Source organism: Ambystoma mexicanum, chromosome 2p (genome assembly GCF_040938575.1).
Source record: "Ambystoma mexicanum isolate Mex_15411 chromosome 2p, UKY_AmexF1_1, whole genome shotgun sequence".
In the NCBI taxonomy this organism is placed as follows: Eukaryota; Metazoa; Chordata; class Amphibia; order Caudata; family Ambystomatidae; genus Ambystoma; species Ambystoma mexicanum.
In genome coordinates this window covers 1,328,875,542-1,328,895,999 of record NC_090923.1, presented here as the reverse complement: position 1 = coordinate 1,328,895,999, position 20,458 = coordinate 1,328,875,542, and the positions used below count along the sequence as shown (strand labels likewise).

General features: G+C 43.0%; 1 protein-coding gene across 4 annotated transcripts in view; it reads right to left on the bottom strand.

The window, feature by feature from the left end:
• Positions 1–20,458, bottom strand: part of LOC138567460 (voltage-dependent T-type calcium channel subunit alpha-1H-like) — a 1,148,189-nt gene that overhangs the window by 334,670 nt on the left and 793,061 nt on the right. For all 4 annotated transcript variants that reach the window (XM_069645666.1, XM_069645668.1, XM_069645670.1 and 1 more), the window contains exon 16: positions 908–1,008. In XM_069645666.1, coding sequence (XP_069501767.1) covers positions 908–1,008 — 101 coding nt within the window. The remainder of the gene's footprint in view (positions 1–907; positions 1,009–20,458) is intronic.

Here is a 20,458-nt window from a genome sequence, read left to right as displayed (position 1 = left end):
GAACGCGTCCAAGAAGCTTTAGACAGCTACAGTTAATAATAATAATAATAATATAATAACATAAAATCATAATAGAATAAAATAACAATGTGTTTTTATACAGTGCTTCATGCTATTCAACCATTTCCAAGCACTGTATAGCTCTTATTATTACACCACTTAACAAGTGCTGTTGCTTATCACCAACCAGAGTTACACATAAGAGTATCTATTGCTGCTATGGAGTAGCAGCTCATGTTTATTTTGTGCTAGCAACTCATTGTAGAACAAGACAATGGGGATCATTACGACCCTGGCGTTAAGGGTTTAACGGCGCCGTAAAAGGTGTCGGCACCGTTAAACCCTTAACGCCTGATTACGAGGTCTCTTTGCGGGACCCGACCTTAACGGCTGGTTTTACCAGCCGTTAAAGTAGGGTGCTGCAAAGGGACCTCGGTGCTAATTACGGTACCGCAATTTGCGGTACCATACTTAGCGCCTTCCCCAGTCCCATTGAGCCCTATGGCCGAAAATGGGAATGGGGAAGGGCCATGGTGGAATGGGGAAATACCGCCCCGCCAACCTTGGAATGGGGCGGTATTTCCCCATTCCACCATGGCGGACTCGGTGCTAATAGCGCCATGGTTTAGCGCCGGGGTTGTAATGAGGGCCAATGACTACCTTAACAGGGTATGCATGCATGTACAGGAGAGATTTCTGTAGTGCACACTTAGCTGGAGAAAACTGGAACATTGTATGATGAAAGGTGGAAGCTTTCAGTAATAGAAGCAGAATAGATCGCTAGAGAAATGGCCAGGGTGCGGAAGGCATGGATAGGGGCGACCCTACTTAATGTAGACCACTTGTTTTGGTACAAGGATGATAGGCATGGGGACCTTCCCATCGGCAGTCACCGGCAATGTCTTACCGGTTTTGAGGGGCAAAGAGGTAGAGTGACCAGTCCTCATGAGTCTTGCACCATTCTGGCTTGTATGGCTCCAGGATCTTCTGAATCCGGTAACAGTAGCTCTGGGGGGAGAGAAAAGCAGTAATCTCAGTATAGGGAACAAGTAAACGTGGCTTCGTCATGATGCATCAAAGGAGGACATTATGAGAGAGACGACATTAGGAAGTGGAAATCTTTGCGACGCCAATGATATTCGCTCTCCTCCCTCTTGGCATGCTTCCACACAAGGGCCGAATTCCAAGGCACTTCCAAGGCCACTCACGGACGTCAGCCATGCCCTCAATGGAAATTGGCTGTAATTATCCAGACCCGGCCTCGATTTGAATGTTTTTGTTTGGCTCACATAGGAATCCAAATGGACCCTAAAGGGGCTTCTATATGCTCCGCCCACCTGCTATGACATCATGCCAGAAGATCCAGCGGGATGTAGCCATTTCTCTGCCTCCTTGAGTCTCCGGTGGAGGTCAGAGGGATGGATTATAACAGTAGAGCTGGGTATGGGGGACCGGGGTAGGACCATAGATATTGCCTTTAGGTCTGGACAACTATATACATGTCCGTCTTGATTCCCTCTACTGATGCTGCACAAGGATGACGCAGGAGACGAAGAAGGGACACTGAGGGCATCATACACAACATACCATTTTACCATTTTAGAATTGTACCTATCCACAATGGGGCTCAGTTTGCCTCAGTGTTCCACGTGTTGCCAGAGACAAGTTAAGCTTCACTCTCACTGCCTATCCAATGTCACTCTGATACTCTGGTGCATTCATTGGTATTGCTGACAGTGAGTTGTCAATAATCAGACATGCTGTAAATCTGAGCTATCACCTACTGTGAATCCTAAAATGAAAACTGGTGTAAAATAAACCAATGGGGAAAAAAGGAACTTTAAGAACTTTGAATGAGTCATTCCAAACTTGCAGTGACCCACTACATCACTCACTTGGACAACAGATTGAAGTTCTAAACATACATTCACACAGATATGTATTGGGGCTAAGAATATTCATATATATGGTTCTAGAAAGTGGAAGTTTCAATATGCCCTGCCCCACTACAAAATCCCACAGCATCAAGTTGCTGAATATGTGCTTTCTTTTTTGCTTGGTTAATGAGTTGAAATGAGGAGAGCATTCCAAAAAAGAGTATATATCCCTATCTATGTTATTTACTGTATGTCTGTAGCTCATTAATCCAACTTGTGGAACATAATTATTACAAACAACTGTACAAAAAGATCTGAACTAATTAATATGGCTACACAAGTACATAAATAGACAGCCATAATCGAAATATCATAATCTAAGAAGGAATACTAAAGACAAGACATGGGGCCTCATTCCGAGTATGGGGGTAGCCATGCCGCTTTTAGCGGCATGGCTACCCCCATACTGGGTACCGGGTACCGGGTCCGGGTTCCTTGAATGGGGAAATACCAGGACATTCCGACCTTGGAGGGCCCAGTATTTCCCCATTCAAGGAACCCGGACCTAGTACATCCCCATTTCCATTTGAGCCCCCTTAAGGCTCAAAGGGAATGGGGAGGATGCTAACAACGGGCCCGTTAATGACGGGCCCGTTGTTAGCATCCTGGTCTGCTCGCGGGACCCGTAGAACCAAGCGTCTTTAGCGGGTCCTGCGAGCAGACCTCATAATGAGGCGGGAGGGGGATAACGCGCCGGCAGCTCTACCGGCACCATTAACCCCCTACCGCCTGGGTCGTAATGAGGCCCATGGTCTTTTAGATGCCTCTTAAATTGTGATAATGCTATGAAAAGACGAATATCAAGAGGCAAAGAATACCTTCGTTTAGGAGCTAAGAGTTGGAATCAGGGGGGTTGCTAGGTCTGGAAAAGACCCGGGGCTAAGCTGATGTCGGTACTGTTGGGACTGGGGGCTAGCTAGTCTTTTGGCTGTAGCTCCTGAGATTCTATCCGGGGCTACAACCAAAAGATCAGGGGCTATAGCCCCCTTAGCCCCCCCCCTAGCAACGCCCCTGGTTGGAATGATCGAAAACCGAGAAGGTGCACAAGGAGGACATCAGACTTGATGTAAACCCCGAAAACTGGAATGCAGCTAGCGGGTAGGTTGATATAAAGATATCAGCCCAGCAACGTAAATAGGTGCAAATCCGTGAAAACATTTAAATACAATACATACAAAAATGAAAGTGAAATCTAAAGAGAGCCAGTGCAAATGAGTCAAGTAAGACAGGTATGAGAGGTATAATTTACATTAAACACGATCCTAACGACAGAATGTAACGCAGATTGCAATGGAAGAAAAACCTATTTGGGAAGCCTGACAGAAAAGGAACAACAGTAATTTAAATGTGAAAGTACCAAGGTTAGAATGAGAGATTTAGTTGCTTGAAAAAGGATACATCTGTTTAGTATTGTAAAGTTGAAATGGACAAACATGAGTAACTAGCAACATTTGAATTTGAAAATTAAATGCTGAATTGAATTGAATTCAACACCAAGATTACGTGCAGTAGAAGATCATTCTAAATATACAAGTGGAAATAAAACTGGGACAAACAAACAACAATCTTGTGGGATTTAGGTGTAAATAGGGAGATGCCATCCATGTTTTCACTGCAGAGAAACATAAAGACAATTGCTGATGAAGAGAGCCTGTAAAATTTGTAAATTAAAATGTGTCTACATGAGTGTAAACATTTGTTTGAAACCCATAAGACTGAATAAGAGATGCAAGTGGAATAGGATTTAACGCAAACAGAAAAGGCCCAAGAACAGAACATTGATTAAGACCGTAAAATGATGTTCATAAAGAAGAATGAGAACATTTCCAGGAAACTGAACGAGATCACCGAGAAAGCTAGAAAGCGAACCAAGCAAGAACAGAACCTGTTACCCAAAGTGACGATAAAGAATTCATGAGTGTAAGGTGTTCCACAATGTTAACATCAGACATCAGATGATAATTCAAGAAGTACTAGAATGGAAGAGAATTTAGGATGACGAGCCTGTATCATAACATTTGATACTGCCAATAACACCGTTTCTGTAGAAATGACCACCCCTAAACCCAGATTGTAATGATAACAATAAATGAATAAATATAATAATATTGGATAATTGCGAGTGAGCAATACTTTTTAACAATTTTGATAGATATTGAAGAAGAGAAATAAGACGACAGTTAACAGGGCAAGAAACATCAAGATTTGATTTCTTCACTATTGGGTAACAGTAGCCTGCACAAATCAGCTGGAAAACAGACAATTTGAAGAGAGATTTTTTCCAAAAGGCACAAAGTATGATAGAAGATAGGGAATGAGAACATGCAGATTTTGACCAAGAAATTACCAAGATAACATTAGGATCACTATTAATCAGAAAAGGAACAATTAATTGTAAGCGGAAAAGGAGATATTGTTGGCTTATCCATCGAACAGAAAGAAGAGTGAACATCCTTGATGTTTGTAACAAAATTAGATGCAAAATTATCATAAACTATAGAAGATGAAATGGAAGGATAACAGTAGAAGAAAGAAAACGAGGTGAGAAAGAATGAGAAGATATAAGATCTTTCTAGATAGAATGATTTTCAGATGCTGTATTTTTATGCCAATGGTACTCAAACCTATGAAATTGGTGTCTTGAAGTCAAACGAGATCTAGTAAATCAGGGAAAAGAGGTTGGGGGAACACATACATTTCCTGAATTATATAATGATAATGATGTGTTAATTATATAGCACCTTAATCCAAAGCGCTTTACAGAGCGCATATTTACATACAATATCACCCAACTGAAATTGGTACTCATTTATCGACCTCGGAAGGATGAAAGGCTGAGTTGGCCTTGCCGGGATTCGAACCTGCGACCTGTTGATCACGCTCAGATTGCAGCAGCGAGTGCTCAACCCACTGAGCTATTTTACTGGCTTGCAACCATGCTGAAACACCATTTCAATGTTTTGCTTTGTTGGAAGATGAAAGCCCTTTTGCTTAGCAGGTCCCTGGATAGGCTGTCAGTTTTAGCATTATTAAATTATTAATTGTAATTATTAGCCAGTAAAATGGATCAGCGAGTTAGGCACTCGCCACAGGCATCTGTACACAACCTGCACGCACCGAGTGGAATCCCAGAACTGTTCGAATCCTGGAACAACCTTACGTGGATGAGATATTGAATACTGTTCAATTGGGTAATAATAAGTGTATTCGTAAATGCTAGTCAGTATTGAGCCCCACTAAGCCAATCAGAATGTTTGGCACGTAGTAGATAACAACTGATATTGACTGCATTCCAAACCTCCTGACTTCATAAGCAGACAGGGAACAACAGAAAACAGTTCTCTTCATTGAAGAATCGCAGTGCCATTGCCAGACTCCTCTCAACAAGCCACTTCCTTTCTGGGAGGATTTTTCTGTTCATGTGACAGGCAACATCCACTTGAATGCACCAAAGTGAACGCTAAAACATGGAGCCATTTCTTCCCTTTCCAAGTCAACCAAGTTTATAAATGAACTGTTTATTGTATGAAAACCACCTTGGTATAAAAAACGAATAAGTTAAATCACATTCATTTCATTTACTTACAGATTGTGTGCACTAACTTTACACACTATGAAACCAAAGTTTTAAACTTTCACTACCACAACTGCAAAACCCATATCGCTTGCTAATCGGACAATGTGGTGGTGACACCCTTATTGACCTCAGTAGGGTCATTTTCGCTTGAGACCCTTCCCGAACGTATTGCTTGGGGCTTTGCCTTGTACCATAACTTGGTGCTGGGTAATTATCCCACAATAACGATGCCGTCCTCAGTCTATAAGGCCACATTAACACATGCATTCCATATTGACTCCGTCTCAACCAACCGGCAAGCAGTCTATAACCTCTAGAATATCCCAAATCATCCCAAATATTATGATGTGTGCAGCAGACTGACAACTGCCACAGAAACAATTACTTTCACCTGTGTGAAGGGAAAGAGGTGCACGTGCAGTTTCATATCCTAAAACACCAAACAGTAAGAAAATACAAAAGGGGTCATGTGTATTGTTAGCACATCCATGTTCATTACAATTCCATTGTAACATTGGCCCTCATTACGACCCTGGCGGAATTCGCGGTGCTAAATGCACCGCGGAGCACGGCGGAAAGCCGCCGATAGCGCCATGGGGGTTGGCGGATTTACCACCCCATGCCGACCTTGGCGGAGCGGTAAATCCCCAATCCCCATTTTGCCCTTCCCCATTCCCATTCTTGCCCCATAGGGTATAATGGGAATGGGGAAGGCGTTAATTACGCCACCGTAAAGTACGGTGGCGTAATTAACAACGAGGTCCCTTAGCGCCATGGATTTCTCCGCCCGGAAAAACCAGGCGGAGAAAGGCTCCATGGCGCTACGGGAACTCGTAGTAGGGCGGACCGGTCCGCCGCGAATAACGCTGGCGGAAACCCACTCCGCCAGGGTCGTAATGAGGGCCATTGTAAGTTACTTGTGTGTGCTCATTTCTTCTCCACAATAAAAACACTTTCCTTTTCTTTTGAACGACTCCATTAACACTTCACAGACATTTGGGATGGGGGGGGGGCGGCATTATCGCTTGCAATAAACCGTATATCCCTTAGCTTTGCCTCAGGCAATAACTTCAGGGCAATAACGACCGTACTTTTCTTTGAGGCTTAATTATTGCAGCACCTAGAAGCATGTTCACATGAACAGGACAATACCACTGTTACATGATATGCATCAGCTGCTTCCAAGCCAAGGACACTGATTTTATATACAGCAAATCGAGAATGGAGCTGACATTTTTTATATAGTCATTTTTTCAGTAAGCAATATGTTCAGCCATGTACAACAATTTTCAACAATTATAATCACAATTTAGAACATTAAAAGACCGGCTCCGATCTGTTCCAATATTGTTACATATTATAATATAAACAATACATCCCAACACTTTTTTAAGTACAAAGTGCAAATGCAAAGTTGCCCAATAAGCAATTGACATAATTCATAAACTTCCCAAATATTCAGTAGCGCACGATTATACGTATTGAGAGTTAAAATGTTCCTTAATAACTCCCTGCTATTGTCAAACTAAGTCTATTACGTATAAAATGCATATCACGATAAACTATAGAAACCTTGCTAAATTGCATAGGTGCCAAATACACATCTGGGTAAAACAAATAAGAAATATATACAAAATGTTCCCTTACACAAACACATTTGATCAACAGAGAATGCGTTGCAGAAAAAGTCCTAAAATGCACTAATCAATGAACACCATGTAAACTGGAGGAATAGGAATCCCACACTCAGATACCCGACAACACAAATACCATAAAACTATTAGACTAGACCAGAAAGGATAAGCATATATTAATCCACCTGAGTCTAATCTTTCATGTAGATAAATGCATTATCATTCCATTTCTAATATTAAAAATTACATTCATTCCATAACATCTGCTTCTCTTTCCATAAATCAGTAAAATAATCATATCAGTAATTTCTAGCTATCAATGAAGATTAGAAAAGACTACAAATATTAATTTGCCAGTAAAATACCGTGTCCTCTTTTGCCAAGCCACAACTAGATAAAGGGCAATATCTTTTAATCTACACGACATTCTGCCACCTTGCAGAGGAGTACAGATTCTTTATCTGTCCTTATCGCTTTTGCCTTAAATATGATTTTTAAGTCATCTCTCTCTTGGCGTTCTATATAAGGGACGCACCAATAAGAAATGGGAACCTGTTTTCCCAGACATTGCACGGAATTGGCATTTCATAGACCAGCCACTTCCCCACCTAGAGGTAAAAGCTTGACGTGGGAGTGTCACAAGCCCTAACCTCAATAGAAGGCTCTTCCCTTAACATCCAGTGTGTTGGTTGAAGTAGTTTTCGTAACTTGATGTACATTTAAGCTCCAGATACTCTCTTGTTATATGAGTGCCCTCTCCTTGATCCATGGCCATGTATAATGCCCATTCCATATAGGCCTCTTTTACAAGACACTTGGCTCTTATGCCGTAGCACCAGGGATTACCCCATAATTCAGGCAATCGGATGCTCGATAACATGATTTTAATATAGATTAACCTAGGTAAATATCCTGCTCCAGATGTTGCCAGAAGATATTGTATTAATAAGCAAAATGGTTTCAGGTTCACACTTTTCCAAATTCTAACCAAGTAAACAAGGGCTTTTAATCTTCATGTGTGGGTTATTCCATTGAGCCCCACTTCCATCCTTGTCGACAACGAGGGGTAACTAAATGGGAGTCCTAGGAATGTCTTTATGGTTTTATTTTCTTTGGTCTCCAATGCATTCAACTTTCAATTTCCCGCGCCGTATGCCAAAGCAGATACTGCTTGGGCCCTGAAGACCTCTAGGGCGCTGGAGATAACCTCTCACCATGCTGTTTTGAAAACGTAAGGACATCTTTCGCCCTGAAAGCTAAGATATTACAGCTCTTATCCAGTTGGGGTTTCCAGCTAATTGAGCTGTCTAAGCGTATGCCCAGACAATCAGATATTTGCACAATCTCTATAGTTTCCCAGTCTACTTTAAATACTGGTTGTGGGGTCTTAGTGATGTTCAATTTATATAGCATAGCATATAGTGGCAATTCTATTGGGGTGTTCAATATTAGGATTGCATCGTCCGCAAAAAGAAGGGCTGCTATCGTGTACCCGCCCATGCTTGGTGCATCTGCGCGTAACCCCCTGATGATATCTATCAGGCCATTGATGTATAAGAAAAATAGAACAGAGGCCAATAGGCACCCTTGTTTTACACCATCGCTGATCTCAAATGGTGCTGTGTGGCCCTTCCCTTGTCCTCCTCTGACATTTGCATAGTTGCCATTATACAAAAGACTTATCACAGCGATTTAACTTGCCTGGAATAGACATCTCTTCAAGTACCTATCATAACTGGAACCATGGCACAAGGTCAAAGACGGTTTGTAAATCAATTAAGGCCAAATAACCTGTCTGCCGTTTGAGTTTCACAGATGTATACAGAACTAATAATAACCTTAGTGATTGGTAGGTGGAAGAAACGATTTTCCTGAAGCCCGCTTACATAGTGTAAAACAACGTATGCGTTTCACACCATTCCTCCATCATTTTCTGAACCACCGCTTAACACCTTCACAAGTGAGTCTAGTAATGAGATTGGGCAGTAGTTTTGAGAAAGGTCACAATCTCCCTTTTAAAAAAAAATTGGAACCAAAATAGCCCCCTGCCAGATGCATGGAACCTTCCCTGCCAAAAGTAGTTCATTATAAAACGTGGTTATAAAAGGAGACCAGATTTCAGTTTGCTCCTTAAAAATATCAACTGGAAGAAAATCAGGCCCTGGAGCTTTCCCTAATTTCTAACCGTGTGGGGCTGGGGAAACTGAGAGGCCAAGAAAGGGTCTACTGTTGCTAGAAGAGTGATAGACTAAGGCCCTGATTCATAGAATTATATGTGTGTAAAACGGGGAGTTTGCGTGCCATTCTGCCCACAAATCCGTGTTTGATGAATGGGGATTTGCGGGCAGCATGGCACGCAAACTCCTCGTTTTACACACGAATAATTCCATATATTGGGATTGGGATTGAATTCAGTACAGATGATGGCTCTATATACATTACCATGATATTGCAGCCATTGCTGTAGTGATATAGTGTTCTCTGTCTTCCATATGTCATCTAACTATAGCTATAACCATAGACCCATGTACATCCCAATGTACACACACATTGGACATTCTGTCACAAAAGCACACACATTCTAAGATACCAACCATAAAAATAAGCCCTTGTATGATGTGTACTACTGGCCAGCCAGGTGGCTCGAAAAGTGGGCAATGACTCCTGGTGCTGCACCACACAGTGGTAACCTGTGGGGTTGCAGTGCTTCTTATCCAGGCAGGTGGAGATGTTGCTCCAGCACCCCACCACTCATACTTACCACATAGTTACAGATTCTTCTTCTCTTTCCACTGTGCCTCTCTTCATCGCCGGTCCTGGTAATCTCTAGGGCACTCCAGTTTTCCTCCAAGCCACTCCTGTGTCCGTTTTTTGTTTTGCTTTTTTAGAAACTGTGATCAGTTTTTACTTTTAAATAGGCATGAAGGCCGCCGTTGGTGACATGGAACCAAAGGGAGAGCTCTCAACGAGCCCTCTTTCATGTTGAAGCATGTCAAAAAAATGAAATAGAACAGTGTGCAGCGTGGAGAAGGGTGGGCAATGCCAAAGGGATTTGCATGGAATGCTTGAACAAAGAAACAAACAAACAAACCTCCTTCTCCTAGCATTGAAGATATTACAAACTCACAACTTCCCATGACAAGGGACATTTTAATGTAGCAAACAGCTTCCCATGCCTACCTGAAGAATTTCGAATTCCCAGTTCACATGCTAGGAGAGTAGAGGGACCCAGACTAAGGCTGGCAGTCAAAGTAAGGCTTTTATAGAAAGAGAGAGGGAGACTGCATACCTGCAAGGCCCATTGTGAAATCCAAGATGGTGGCAGGTCTTCATGTAATCTCAGGCCAGCCCCTTTCAAGACACACGACAGTCGGCACTTGATTCAATCGCAAACCAGCACAACCCTCAGTAAACGGGTATTCTCAATATCAAGAAACACCACACAAGGGGAGGAGAGACCTTACTATAAAAAGCAGTAAGTTCAGTATGGCAATGTATAGTGTTCAAGTAGGAGTTGAAGAAGGAGTTTGCCCGAAAGCGGCGAGAGTGCAATACTGACAGGAGAGCAGGAGGATAGAGCTTGAGGTTGGATGTAGAGTTTTGAGGAGGTTAGAAGAAGAATTGTAATCAGATGGAGGAGAATTCTTGGGAAATGTAGGAGGTTGTCTGTCAGACGAAGGGAGAGTTTGGAGGAGGTTGCAGGAAGAAATACTTGTAATGAGAGTGGAGAGATTTTTCAGACCATCAGAGGATGAGGATGATTTGGGGGCAGGTTTCAGGATGTACATAAAGGAATTTGGAGAGGGATGTTCACAACAAGAAAGAGAGTTATCAGAAGGAGAAGAGTTGTGAGGAGGCTGGAGAACAATTGGTAGTGTCTGGAGAGAGAGTGAGAGATTGTGTAAGGTGGTTGGAGGATAAGTACCATCAGGAGACCAATCGTATAGCAGGGGGAAGTCGGTTGAAGCCCTTTACATCAGTGACAAAGTCAGCATATCTGTAAGGTGTGAACCCAATACTGTGCATCTAAAGAGAAGGATAAGGATGGTTCTGTTGAACTAGGTTGGTCCAGGACAAAATGCAATCTCATAAGGAGTGTACCATGGGCAGGGACAGAGAGAGGATGTCCAGGGCTAAATGTGCTAGATCTGAGAGCTGGCTAGTGGCTAGGGAACTCCCTGAGCCGGACTCTGGGCCCTGTAACAACCAAACTCAAGCCTAGGAAGTTCCACTACCCTCCCAAACTCCTTGAGGAGTACTTCAGGTTTTCCCCAAGCCTAAGATGTATGGGCCATGGAGATCCAATCACCATACTCAAGTGGCAGGGTTTAGAGCCCCACAGCTCTATTTACAAAGAGTCAAGGCAATGGGATGCATTTTCGTTTCTGTTCCACGTGCTTTAAGGAGACCACTTTCCTTTTGTGAGTTGTAGAAAGATAAGGCACATACCAACATAGTCTTCTATCAACATACTAGACTAGAGGCTCCATGAGTGAGGGCTACTTGAAGTACAACGCACCACAATACCAGAAATCCTTCGGAACACATTTTCATTGAAAAAACTAATCTCACAAACTAAATAAGCACTTGTTATTTGCACATATGTTAACATAATTAGTTTAATTAAAAATCACATTAGGTGTTCATACAAGCTTGCATTGTGTACGGTCCTGTACAGAGTTATAGGAAATTGCTTTTAAGATAAAATAGGAATAATGAAGCCTAACTACTCTCTGCTTACAGGGAGTCAGATTGCCCAGAAATGTACACCTTAACACTTCTGTTTGCCATGTCGTCCCTCACTGGTGCTATTTGTCCCCACACATTTCTCAGAGGGGTGATTTGCCAGAGTACAATAGGAGTGGACCATACTGTCTCTGCTGGAATGATAACCTTCTATCTGAAAATAATGTAGATGGTCATTCTAGATTTTAAAGATGTGGTTTTCTCAATAAGACAAATACCAGTATTATTAATATAAATATAAAGTCTGTACTGGAAGTGATCATTAGAAATGATCATTTAAAAACTTTCAAAGTATACAACGCTCGTACAATGTTATATTTTTTAACAGCTGCTTTTGCACCTTTGCAAACACCAGTCCTTCTTCCCACGCACACGATATCTATTTCCACTAATTGTGCAGCTGTCAGCAATAGATGGGGCTGCTGCAGCAAACACGCCCCTCGTGACGCAACTCTCACCCTCCTGGAGACAGAGACACAGAGTGAGAAAGAGAGAGAGGAAGAGAGAGAACGTGCAATAGGTCGGCCCATGATATGCCAATCACAGCTAGTGCAAGATAACTGATGCCAGGAAGAAAGATTGTTAAGTGTGCACTAATAATTAAAACTATAGAGTTTGGCAACTGATGCCAGTAAGAAGGATATTTAAGTGTGCACTAATAATTAAAACTATAGAGTTTGGCAACTGATGCCAGGAAGAAGGATATTTAAGTGTGCACTAATAATTAAAACTATAGAGTTTGGCAACTGATGCCAGGAAGAAAGATTGTTAAGTGTGCACTAATAATAAAAACTATAGAGTTTGGCAACTAATGCCAGGAAGAAGGATATTTAAGTGTGCACTAATAATTAAAACTATAGAGTTTGGCAACTGATGCCAGGAAGAAAGATATTTAAGTGTGCACTAATAATTAAAACTATAGAGTTTTGCAACTGATGCCAGGAAGAAGGATATTTAAGTGTGCACTAATAATAAAAACTATAGAGTTTGGCAACTGATGCCAGGAAGAAAGATTGTTAAGTGTGCACTAATAATAAAAACTACAGAGTTTGGCAACTAATGCCAGGAAGAAGGATATTTAAGTGTGCACTAATAATTAAAACTATAGAGTTTGGCAACTGATGCCAGGAAGAAAGATTGTTAAGTGTGCATTAATAATTAAAACTATAGAGTTTGGCAACTGATGCCAGGAAGAAGGATATTTAAGTGTGCACTAATAATTAAAACTATAGAGTTTGGCAACTGATGCCAGGAAGAAAGATTTTTAAGTGTGCATTAATAATAAAAACTATAGAGTTTGGCAACTGATGCCAGGAAGAAGGATATTTAAGTGTGCACTAATAATTAAAACTATAGAGTTTGGCAACTGATGCCAGGAAGAAAGATTGTTAAGTGTGCATTAATAATTAAAACTATAGAGTTTGGCAACTGATGCCAGGAAGAAGGATATTTAAGTGTGCATTAATAATAAAAACTATAGAGTTTGGCAACTGATGCCATGAAGAAAGATTTTTAAGTGTGCATTAATAATAAAAACTATAGAGTTTGGCAACTGATGCCAGGAAGAAGGATATTTAAGTGTGCACTAATAATTAAAACTATAGAGTTTGGCAACTGATGCCAGGAAGAAAGATTTTTAAGTGTGCATTAATAATAAAAACTATAGAGTTTGGCAACTGATGCCAGGAAGAAGGATATTTAAGTGTGCACTAATAATTAAAACTATAGAGTTTGGCAACTGATGCCAGGAAGAAAGATTTTTAAGTGTGCACTAATAATAAAAACTATAGAGTTTGGCAACTGATGCCAGGAAGAAGGATATTTAAGTGTGCACTAATAATTAAAACTATAGAGTTTGGCAACTGATGCCAGGAAGAAAGATTTTTAAGTGTGCACTAATAAATTAAACCTATCGCGTTTGGCTAAAGAATAACAACATAGCAATGATGGTCATGGGATTGACATATCATATTTAGTAATTGTTGAATTTTTTAATCTATTTGCTCTGCTTTAATTAATATTGAATTCGTATTTGTATTACCGTGCAGGTTTGAGGATAAACAGAATATGCTTTGTATAATGAAGTCATATAATGCAGTGAAGATATTTTCACAGTGTATAGCTAGTACTCTGAACTAAATGGCAGACTGATCTGGCTAAGATATTGTACACAATACAATAGAACAATGCACATTTGTATAGTATTGCATGCTGTGTGGCTTAGGGAGAAGAGCAGACCATTCAGAGGATTACTGCATATTTGCACCCAGGATGTGACTTATGGTTTCGTCCTAGCCAATCAGGCCTCAGGGTACCTTTCCTCCCAGTACTCTTGCCACCTCAGGTGACTACCTTGCCACATTTTCACTCACCCAATCCACTGCCACACTCCCTCAAACACATACCCGCATTCACTTTCCCTGCATTCATCCTCTCTCTGCTGCACCATATGTCTGACACCCTGCTGGACTGCCTCTCCCCTCCTTTGCTATGGCTGCTGTAGCCAAGTGCCCATCTTGACTCTGCCACATGGACCAGCAAATCTTCGGCCACGTAACACTCTCTTTGGGTTAAATAAACCAGAAAACCCTGCATGTGACATAATTCCCCTCTTCAACAAACCCAAATCCAGCAGCAGATGGAATTTTGGATCCAGTATGGGATGCACCATATAGAAGAGCCAGTCAGGTCACCTAGACCAGGAAGGAGGCTGGAAAACAAATCCCAGGTAAAATGGTAGAAACACTGTTAACAAAACTGCAAGAAAGGGACTACATCTCCCATAATACCTTGTTCCCATCAGAAGAAAACCTGAACTGGACTAGAAAAATGCGCTTATAGATTTAGACTCAGAAAGACTGGGGTAACCCTGCCACGTGATTTAAACAGTGCAAAGGTGGCAGTCTTGAGGAACACACACCCTCCTCCCCCCATTTCATATCCAGAATGATAGCAGGAAGCTCAGTTTTCAGCCATGCGGTTAAGGGACACATAGACAGAGCCCCACTAACTTCCCACACTACTTGGAACACTGGGGAGGACAGAGCTCATGTCTCCCTTACAATTGCCAGCATGAGGGGCAGACAGGGTCACCTGCAGCTGAATCATCATTAGAAGCTAGGGAAAGGATACACGCGGTGCACCAAACAAAGCAGATTTGTTTCCAAACTCCCAACCCAGAGGAGTCATGTTTAATTCATATCCTGAGCTGTTTGACACAGGAGAACACCAACACGAAATTCAGAGAAGAAAAACGCTCTAACCCGAGACATGCAACACACACTGGCTAAAGTGGAATCCAAGATAAAAGGGCCAGCTCCCAGGACAAGAGAGGAAGGGAGTTCTGTAGTACAGAGAAGGCGAGTTGTGTTAAAGAGGAAGAACATTGCTGGAGCAGAGAGGAAGACTACTTGGCTGGCTGTAATGCCTGGAGTGGAAGAACAGATTGAAACACCCAGATAGTAGAGAAACACAGATGGGCTGGCTGTAAGACCTGGAGTGGAAGAACAGATTGAAACACCCAGAGAGGGGGGTGAAGACGAAGGCTCTGGCCAAGGGAAAGACAGAGCAGGAGGACAGAGAAGGTGATGACAGAGGCTCTGGCCATTGGGAAGGCAAAGCAGCAAAAGGGCAGAGATCCTGACAAGACCAAGAAGAGACGGAGGGCCTGAAGAGTGAGCAGGTCACTATATCCCTAGGTGTGGGCTAGTGAGCAGGCTACTATATCCCTTGATGTGGACTAGTGAGCAAGGAACTATATCCCTAGGTGCAGACTAGTGAGCAAGGCACTATATCCCTAGGTGCAGATTAGTGAGCAAGGCACTATATCCCTAGGTGCGGACTAGTGAGCAGGGCACTACATCCCTGGGATTAAAGGGTGAGCAGGGCCCCATATCCCTGAGGAAAAGACAGGGAAAGTGACAAGAAGTGGGAGGTGACGAAAGAAAAAAATGTGCCTTGGGAGCTAACCCAGCAAAGAAGAGCCTACAGTGTCCTTGTGAAGTGTTGTGGAACACTATTAAAAAAAGAAGAAATCCTGAATCCTTAAATAAAAAAAAACACAATGTGAATATCCTTGTTGCATAATTAGTTACACCTTCTTTACTAGTTTTTTTTTTACTTTTGACATTACCCCTGCTCCATTTTAAAATATAAAAAGCTATTGGTATCCCAAAATGCATGCCATGGTGCAAATAGCTGTAACGTATTAGGATGGGTAATGGTGGTGGGTCGCATAATAAGGGCATCGCTTCACTTGGGCCATGAACTTATACCTACAGGTGGCAAGGGCCTGAGGGCCAACATTCTGGCCCATTTTTGGTCCAATAACCATCTGCACAAATAAAAAGAGGCAGTCATGGATGTTTAGTCCCAACAAGGGAGAAGTTCTCTGAATTTGGGTTGTCCACGTGAAAGGTTTTTTGGGTCAGCTGGGCTTGTGGGAGTATTGGTTTAACCTCTCTGTAATAACAACTGCATCTAAGGAAGTGATCAACAGCGCAGCAGGGGCTAAGGCCCAGCGTGATATCCTGGCGAAATCAAGGCTCTCAGAGCAACTGGCCCGATACCTTAATATCAAGAAACAGGTCGGTTGTGAAGAGTACCTGGATTATGTCACTTCCAGGTGGGAAAAGGCTGTGTATTTAAAGCTCTGCATTGGTGTTTTGCCGACAGCCACAATCTGGCACCGATGGAACAATGCTCTTTCCGCAACATGTATTCTTTGCAGCGATGTTGTTGACACTGTGCAACATTACCTATTCCTTTGCCCAGTGACTAAGCCCTTGAGGAAGCATTTTTTTAAGCCCTTGTTTTTAAATCCCAGCTGCAGGACACTAAGCGAAGCAATGGCTAAGTGCTTGGATTCTGCAGACGTATTGGCCGTTTCTGCTACCAGCAACTATCTTAGCTGGGCAGGAAATATTCACATGAGAAAGGCTAAGGTATTAGCTCAATATCCTGCTGAAGAGGAAACTGCTCGTTTTTAAGCTGCTTCTATCAGGTAAAGCGATGAATTTGTTCTTGATTGTAAGTTACTTATGTGTTAAGTGATTATTATGTTGATGTATTTACTTTTTATTCTCTACTGCTTTTATGACTACCTTGTCGAAATAAAGCTGCTAAAATGAAATGGAAGCGAGGGGGAGAGAGAGGACAGGATGTCCTGGTTTTTAGTAGAGAAGTGAGAAGCCAGAGCCGTGCAGAGAGCCTGGGAGGGAACAGGCGAGGTGGAGACTGCAGCAACATTGGCCAGCTCCTTGCAGATTTTGAAGAGTTTGGCTGTGTTGTTAGAGGCCGCAGGGACGCGGGCTTGGATGTAGGCTCTCTTCTTGGACAGCACAGGGAGTCTGTATTGCCTTTGGAGCAGGAGACCGGCCAGTTTGTCAGAGGACGTGCCAAATGCCCTTCACTTCCTCTTTTCCACCCTACGCTTGTGTTTTAGGGTGGCGAGGCCCGAGTCATACCAAGAGGTACACTTAGAGGTAGGCTTCAGGTGGATTCTTGTGACAGGGGCAAGGACATGGAGAGTGTTAGTGATAGAAAATGCAGGCTATATATAAAGGGCTGTGTCAGAGTGTGATTCTGCCACAGGAGTAGGAGGAGGAGAGAAAGTAGCAGCATAGGCCTCCACTGACACACTAGTCATGGGCCTGATTACTGAGAAGGTTGGTGGCATTGCTGGGGTAGGCTTCACCTGAGGGACAGAGTGTCAGGTGGGAGGAGAGCAGAAAGTGGTCAGTCCAAGAGAGAGGAGTGGTGAGAGGGTTAGAAAGGGGATGTCAGAGGAGATGAGGACATCCAGGTTGTGCCCGGCAGAGTGTGTCGGACCAGAGGGTAGAATAGAGAGAGAGAGGGTGTCAAAGAGATTGCAGAAGAGCCCTGCGAAGGAAATGGGATCATCCAGATAGATGTTGAGGTCTCCAAGTAGGAGAAGTTGAGTGGCAGAGGCAAAGAGAGGAGATGAGAGGTCAGCCCACTCAGAGAGTAAGCGGGCCACCTGGCCAGGTAGCCATAGTTAGAGAGAGGCCAGTAGAGATAGAGAGTCTACAGACTAGGTATTCAAAAGAGGAGTAGGCCTGCATAGGGATGACAGAGGCAGGGACCCACTCTGGAAAGATCAGGGCTACTCCACCTACAGGACGGTTGGTTCTGGGTTCGGAGAGGATCTTGTAGCCCTCAGGGAGTAGAATGTCAAAACTCATGACAGAACTGTCCGTGAACCATGTCTCGTGAGAGCAAGGACATCTAGGTTGAGTTCTTCAAGGAGGTGACAGATGTCAGAGGAGTGTTTGACAGCAGAACAAGAGTTGAGAGTAGCGATGTGGAGCAGTTTGCCACATTTGAAAGACTTCCGTGGAGGGGTACAGGGTTGGGGTGCGCCCTGCGGAGGTGGTAGAGGGGCCTCGGGGTGGGCAGAGGAGGAAGAGGAGGGTGCCAGAGAGGTGGCGGAAGGAGTAGCAGGAGAAGGGAGGACGTTGATAAGACGAGGGAAACACCTATAAAAAAGGAGGAGATTGGGCTGCAGGCCCTGAACCAAGATGTGCAATTCAGATCGACATTAATGATGGTCTTGGAGGAGTGGAAGGGGATCAAGAGAACCTCCCACCTAGTGCCACCGTTAATGGGAGAGGAGCAAAATGGAGAGAGAATAAAGACCATATGAAGGGTCCACAGGTCTGGAGAGGGAACGACAAAGAGGATGTCAGTGAGAGTCCATCTGGAGGAATCATAGATGTAGGTATCAGCGATAGGGAGACCTTGGTTGGAGACCAGGATGTCTCTCTTGAACTACTTCCTTCCAGACTTAGTGAGAGTGATAGGGTAGGTAATATAGTAGCAGTTAGAGAAGATGGGAGATACAGAAAGCACCATAGAGGGTGCAAAGGAGGTAAGTGGAGGAGAAGGTCATGAGAGCAGAGAGAGAGACGCACAGCTCTGTGCCACACAACTCAGAATACGCAAAGGAGGAGAGGAGGGGTGCCAAAGTCACAACAAAGGAAGACAAAGGAGTGGAACAAATAGCTCACAACAATGAACAGCACCACGTTTTGCAGAGGGGGGATCTAGGTGTGAACCTAGAGGGACCCAGTAACAGTGCTACAGTTACCAGAATGCGAAACACCCAGATTCAACTTTCCTAGAAGGGGGGGAAAAAGGCTATGATTTTTTTAGCACAGCGCAGTACAACACACCCAGATTCCACGTACCTGATAAGTCACAGCAAGTAGACGGCTGCAGGCTACTTGCTACCACGGAGGACATCGGAAGACAGCACTGGAGCTCTCCTTAGGGATCGCTCCTGGGCTGGCTTCAAAGGAAAATGACACCTTTGTCAGTTTTATTCCCCATCATGCATGCTCAATGAGCCATACAAGGCTGGGGCATTTTGCATCGACAGCCTTGCAGGACCCTTTGGGGATGCAGGCTGGCAAACTGCAACTTTGAATGTGCGTTGGGCACTCCTGAACCTCCACACACATTCAAAGGTCTGGGACGGCATAAAAGTGGCACACATGATGCTTCCTGGTTCCTGCTCATGTGCAGAGGCAGCCTGAGGACTGTCTTGTTGCTGCTGGTGCATTAAGTTAAGTGGAATCTGGACAGGGACAGAAAGTAAGAGAAAAGTATTTTATGGATGTGTGTGTGTGTGTGTGTGTGTGTGTGTGTGAATTAATTGATGTGTGCATGGTAGATGCATGGGCGGGTCCTGGGTATGCTTATGAATGAGCAATTGTATGTTGTATGTGTGTGTGTGTGAGTGAATAAAGTGCGAATGAGTTAGTGAGTGAATGTTGTATTGATATGTGTGGCGGTGTGTGTGATTTTGGGGGGGCCGTCGTCATAAACAAAGATGCCTAAGAAAAAATAATAATGCTGTGATAGCATCATTTTTGTTAATGGGCATCTTTGATAATAAACAAGCATGATCAATATTATTAGGTGGCTAGACTGGCATTTTTGTACAGCCAGTCTAGCCATCTTTTACTGTGTCATGACATTGTTTACTGCCCATTTTTGATAACGCTGGCATGATAAGTGGTATTACCTGGCTAGACTGTCATTTGTCTGCAGCCAGTCTATCTATTTTTTTTTACTGTGGCATGACATGTTTTACTGGCCATCTTTATAAAAGCTGGCATGATGAGTGTTATCACCTAGCTAGAATGGTATTTTTCTGTAGCCAGTCTAGTCATTTTTTACTGCAACGTGACATTATTTGCTGCCCATCTTGATAAAGCAAGTATGATATAATGTATCACATAGCTAGACTGGCATTTTGGTGCAGCCAGTCTAGCTATTTCATATTTTGGCATGCCATTTTTTTTACTGCCATTTGTTTTACTGGGCATCTATGATAAAACAAACATAGATGTGTTATTATGTAGCTAGACTGGCATTTTGGTGGAGCCAGTGTGGCCATTTCTTACTGTAGCATAACATTTTCTTAGTGCTGTTGGTAAAACAAGCATGAGAAGTGTTATTGCCTGACTAGACTGTTATTTTAGTGCAGCCAATCTAGCTATTTCTTTGGGATCACATTTTTACTGAGCACCTAGGATAAA